This window comes from Heptranchias perlo, chromosome 1, assembly GCF_035084215.1.
Source record: "Heptranchias perlo isolate sHepPer1 chromosome 1, sHepPer1.hap1, whole genome shotgun sequence".
Lineage (NCBI taxonomy): Eukaryota > Metazoa > Chordata > Chondrichthyes > Hexanchiformes > Hexanchidae > Heptranchias > Heptranchias perlo.
This window is the reverse complement of record NC_090325.1, coordinates 196,769,352-196,775,351: the sequence shown is the minus strand read 5'-3', so window position 1 is coordinate 196,775,351 and position 6,000 is coordinate 196,769,352. Positions and strand designations below refer to the sequence as shown.

Genomic DNA, 6,000 nt, shown 5'->3' with positions numbered 1-6,000 from the left:
AGATTCAATCCCCAGTGCTACCATATACCCTAGGTTCCCCTTACACAGTCCTGCCTTAACCCAGAAACACCACCCTCCTGCTCCCCCCTCTCCCCCCTCCCCCACCTACCCAAAGCTCAACATTCCTCTTGATTCCCACTGAACTTCACCCAATATTTCCAAATCCCACACATCTGACCTAGCGTGAGTTAGGGGGTTATGGCTCCATGGGAGGGGGGACAGGGATGGAATAGTAGGCCTGAGAGAATGTGACTTGCCTCTTTCTCCGACCCCCCCAACCCCCCCCCCACTCTGGCTGGGCTGGAATGGGAGAGGGACTGGGGGAGGTTGGGGCAAGTGTGGGTGAGGGGCAAGTGTGAGCAGCAGAGGCGACTGAATTGGTGGTTTCTGTCTTGGTGACAAAGAAATCCAAGACGACCTTGTATTTATTAGAGGTCACGAAGAGAGTTTTAAAGGGAAAATTATTTATTTTTGCCCTCCAAGTTGTTGGAGTAGTGGACAGTTTTGACAAAGGAGAGAGAGCAAGGCTCGGTGTTCGAACCAGATCGAGCGATCGGTTATTAAGCCAGTTGTGTACCAGGTAGATTCGAGTTTGCACTCCTTGAACCTGAGAGTCAAAATATTTCACAGTGTCATAGTAGGTACAGCACAGGAGGAGGCCATTCAGCCCATCGTGCCTGTGCTGGCTCTTTGAAAGAGCTATCCAATTAGTCCCATTCCCCTGCTCTTTCCCCATAGCCCTGTAAGTTTTTTCTCTTCAAGTATCTACCTAATTCCCTTTTGAAAGTTATTATTGAATCTGCTTCCACCGCCCTTTCAGGCAGCGCATTCCAGATCATCACAACTTGCTGCGTAAAAAAATATTTCCTCATCTCTCCTCTGGCTCTTTTGCCAATTACCTTAAATCTGTGTCCTCTGGTTACCGACCCTCCTGCCACTGGAAACAGTTTCTCCTTATTTACTCTATCAAAACCCTTCATGATTTTGAACACCTCGATCAAATCTCCCCTTAATCTTCTCTGTTTTAAGGAGAACAATCCCAGCTTATCCAGTCTCTCCACATAACTGAGGTACCTCTCCCCTGGTTCCATTCTAGCAAATCTCCTCCGCACCCTCTCTAAAGCCTTGACATCTTTCCTAAAGTGTGGTGCCTAGAATCGGACACAATACTCCAGCTGAGGCCTATTTGAATAAGAAAACTTTAAAAGGGAGTGGAAATAAGGCAGGGGAGTGGAACTAAGTGGATAGCTTTTTCAGAAACCCAGCATAAACACCATAGACCAAATGACCTCCCTCTGAATTCTAAAGTTATATGATTCTATTTTAAACCATTTTTTAAAAAAAATGATGCACTTGAGTTAATTAAGCTGGAGAACTGTTCCCAAATCATTGAGCGCAACCAAAATATAATGGTCAACATGAAATAACTTAAAGACTAGTTTGCTTTATTTTTGTTGATAACAGAGAGCTACTAAAGGGGGCAGCAGCTGAAATACTCTAGCTTTAAATGCTGCATAAACCAAGGCCTCAACTTCACACGAGATGTTCACAATTCCAAGCAATCTTTGCTCATCAAAGAAGTTTGCTACTGAAGAGAGTAGTGCTGAAGATTTTAAACTTATTTATAGAGCCACAACTGGAAGTGCTTGTAGGGATCTTGGGGATTCTTTCAGAGACGCGTAAAGGAGCTCTATAAGCTTCCTGGAAAATTCCAGCAGTATTTCTGTGCAGAAAGTAATATGATCCTGAATATGTGGCCTGAGGGCAAGTACGGAATGATTTTCATTCCCTGTCACTAGTTTAATGTTACTTAGTGTTTGATGTTAGAGCTAACATAGAACTATAACTCCCATGTATATGTGAACGAACTTGGATTTATATAGAGTCTCGTCAAGTCTCAGAAACATCAAAAAAAAAATTCATGTGCAGTTAGCTGCTTTGAAATGCAGCCACTGTTGTTATATTGTGCAAAATGGCTGCTGGATTTTACCATTAACAAAGTTTCCACAAACAGCACAGAGTTTTATGACCAGTTCATTTATTCTTGGTGGTGGTTGAGGGAAGAATATCAACCAGGACACCCTGACAACTTCCTGTAATCCTTCAAATACTGCCCTAGGATCTCCAATATCCACCAGAACACAGATATGATTTAACATCTCATCCATAGGATGGTCACTACTACAGTGCAGCGCTCCCTCGGTACTGCCCCTCCGACGGTGCAGCGCTCCCTCGGTACTGCCCCTCCGACGGAGCAGCGCTCCCTCGGTACTGCCCCTCCGACGGAGCAGCGCTCCCTCGGTACTGCCCCTCCGACGGAGCAGCGCTCCCTCGGTACTGCCCCTCCGACGGAGCAGCGCTCCCTCGGTACTGCCCCTCCGACGGAGCAGCGCTCCCTCGGTACTGCCCCTCCGACGGAGCAGCGCTCCCTCGGTACTGCCCCTCCGACGGTGCAGCGCTCCCTCGGTACTGCCCCTCCGACGGTGCAGCGCTCCCTCGGTACTGCCCCTCCGACGGTGCAGCGCTCCCTCGGTACTGCCCCTCCGACGGTGCAGCGCTCCCTCGGTACTGCCCCTCCGACGGTGCAGCGCTCCCTCGGTACTGCCCCTCCGACGGTGCAGCGCTCCCTCGGTACTGCCCCCCCCCGACGGTGCAGCGCTCCCTCGGTACTGCCCCCCCCCGACGGTGCAGCGCTCCCTCGGTACTGCCCCCCACCCTCTTCCCCCGCGTACTGGCAGCACAGAATGGGAAATTGCATCCGCCTGGACCATGACAGTCTCTCCATCAAAATTCTGCCCTCCCTGTGGGCAAGGCTTTGTGCCAGGAGCGGGCGTGCAGAAAATGTACCTGTTAGTGTCTCTACTCTTTTTAGAACTCGTTTCTTAGTGTTTTGCTTTAGTTTACTGGAGAGCGCGTGGATTTATCCCATTCTAGTGATGCTTGGTTTGATTTTTGTTTAATAACGCTTTGGAGTGGGATCTATACTGCACCTAAAATTAATTTATTTTTAACATGTTGATTTTCTGCTCTTTGCTTCTGAATGCGGTGACTCCTTACTGGGGCATAGATCCATGGGCACTGGTTGCCCTCTGATATATTGACTAAATGGCCATCATTTATATATGAACCATGACACTGACCGTCCATAGACCTGTAACAGCCGAGTGTCCTCCTGCTCACACGTGCACTTGCAGCAGGGATTGATGGACAGTTGATGAGGAGCAGGATCCTGACCCAATTCTCTCTGCCATAACCTAAGGGTTGAGTTCGATTCTAATGCCCCTGTTCCAACCCCAGCTGCATTTAGCTGACTCAGTGCAGTCTGGGGACCAAATATGGGAACTTCCTGGTCTGTAAGGTTTAATTACTCACTAGTTAGAGACCTGATAGAGTCAAGATTATGAAAGGGTTTGATAGGGTAGATGTAGAGAAGATGTTTCCACTTGTGGGGGAGACCAGAATTAGGGGTCATAAATATAAAATAGTCATTAATAAATCCAATCGGGAATTCAGGAGAAATTTCTTTACCCAGAGAATGGTGAGAATGTGGAACTCACTCCCACAAGGAGTAGTTGAGGCGAATGGTGTAGATGGATTTAAGGGGAAGCGAGAAAAACACACGAGGGAGAAAGGAATAGAAGGATATGCTGATAGGGTGAGATGAAGTAGGGAGGGAGGAGGCTCGTGTGGAGCATAAACACCAGCACAGACCTGTTGGGCCGAATGGCCTGTTTCTGTGGTGTAAAGTCTATGTAGTTCTATGTTGAAAGGGGCTGTGCTACTTGGGGGAGCCTAAAAATTAAACTTTCAAATGCTTTTATAATTAATTGTAATTTTGTTAAAAGTTTTACATTACTTAAATTAAAAAGGATAAACCTTTCACAGAGGCATGAGAAGTTTTCTCTTTTTGCTGATAATTATTCTTTTGTCGAGAGTTGAAATTGGCACCGAATTTTATTTAAATGTCAGTGTTGAAATCCCATCATTGCAGAGTGTTTTTGTTCTCCACACAGCATTTTTAAATTGAATTTCAAGATTTTACATTCACACATGTACATTATGAAGCCATTGCACATTTTGATCACATGGTGCTTTTGAGGGGGAGTAAATTGCTCCATTAAGATTTCCTGCAGGACTGTGTTTGCATTGGGAGCAAGTCCGAGGATTGAAGCAAGTTATTCTCGGCCCATCGGGTGTGTGGGGAGGGGGCGGGGGAGTGTGTGTGGGGAGGGGGCGGGGGAGTGTGTGTGGGGAGGGGGCGGGGGAGTGTGTGTGGGGAGGGGGCGGGGGAGTGTGTGTGGGGAGGGGGCGGGGGAGTGTGTGTGGGGAGGGGGCGGGGGGAGGGTGTGTGGGGAGGGGGCGGGGGGAGTGTGTGTGGGGAGGGGGCGGGGGGAGGGTGTGTGGGGAGGGGGCGGGGGGAGTGTGTGTGGGGAGGGGGCGGGGGGAGTGTGTGTGGGGAGGGGGCGGGGGGAGTGTGTGTGGGGAGGGGGCGGGGGGAGTGTGTGTGGGGAGGGGGCGGGGGGAGTGTGTGTGGGGAGGGGGCGGGGGGAGTGTGTGTGGGGAGGGGGCGGGGGGAGTGTGTGTGGGGAGGGGGCGGGGGGAGTGTGTGTGGGGAGGGGGCGGGGGGAGTGTGTGTGGGGAGGGGGCGGGGGGAGTGTGTGTGGGGAGGGGGCGGGGGGAGTGTGTGTGGGGAGGGGGCGGGGGGAGTGTGTGTGGGGAGGGGGCGGGGGGAGGGTGTGTGGGGAGGGGGCGGGGGGAGGGTGTGTGGGGAGGGGGCGGGGGGAGGGTGTGTGGGGAGGGGGCGGGGGGAGGGTGTGTGGGGAGGGGGCGGGGGGAGGGTGTGTGGGGAGGGGGCGGGGGAGTGTGTGTGGGGGGGGGCAGGGGTCGGGGGTCGGGGGCTGCGTATCTAAGAGCGGATCCCAGACTGCTCGGTTCCTCCAGCTCCAGGCGGAGGCCGAACGTTACTTTCTACGGATCGGGATAATTCGCGTTGTCCGATAGAGATTGGTGACCAGCCCCAGGTGTGGCTGTGGTGACACCATTTTAACCACGTGCATTAATTTTAGTAGAAAATGCCTTTCATACACTCACACAATACAGATAAATGTACTTCACACGTGTATATTTACTTAACAAACATCTCCCACCATTCAGTAACCACAGAAGTAAAGCACTCAACGATCAAAAAACACTCCCACACCCTGCTTTTCACCTCATCGTTTTACCAACAAACACACAAAAAGGTTAAAAGTTCACACGCACACACCGTGCGAGTCTGAGTGTTGAGATCACAGTCAATAAATGCAATTCGGTGAACGCACTTGATTTATATTACATTCTGCTGCATTAATTTTAGGAGCAGTGCTCTTTCAGCTGGGACTGGGGTCCGTCCTTTCCTACACAGGGCATCTGGAAAGACATAAGGATTGAGATGTACAACATCTGCCACCTGACGTATCTCACGGCAACCACTATTTATGGTATGGGCAACGCCAGTTTTTGCCGTGAGGGCTGAAGACATTTTTTTTTACTTGTGTTCAGTATTATTTAAAGTGCCACTATATTTCTCTGACCTTTTTAAAGTTTGATGGCAATCATTTTCTTTTTCTCTGGATAAAACGTGCCCCTCATTATCTTTTAACTGTCTTTTAGAAATAATGGAGATATAGAAGACTGCAGTTCAGTTTATGGGATCTGATTGTTGAGTGCTTTATGAACCCTAAGATTGAATGAGTCTTTAACTCATTGCCAGATGTTTATTATTATATAATATATTATGAACAGCTAATAATTTACAAGAAACATCATTTGTTTCTACTTTTCCTACTGATGCAATAGTGTGATGGTGGTGAAAGAGCAGCAAAACTGACATTTCACCTTAAAGTTCGTGACAGTTAGACGCTATTATTAGTTTCTTTTTCTTGCATTGGCTATCAGTAAATATTCCATTTAAAATTCGTTGTATAGAATTTGTTTCTTGACAATTCAATAACTTAGACT

The 6,000-nt window shown here is 49.0% G+C and overlaps 1 protein-coding gene across 1 annotated transcript in view; it reads left to right on the top strand.

The window, feature by feature from the left end:
• manba (mannosidase, beta A, lysosomal) overlaps positions 1 to 6,000 on the top strand; it is a 66,572-nt gene that overhangs the window by 13,362 nt on the left and 47,210 nt on the right. The window contains exon 5 of the mRNA XM_067994790.1: positions 5,357 to 5,480. Within this exon, the coding sequence (XP_067850891.1) occupies positions 5,357 to 5,480 (124 nt within the window). The remainder of the gene's footprint in view (positions 1 to 5,356; positions 5,481 to 6,000) is intronic.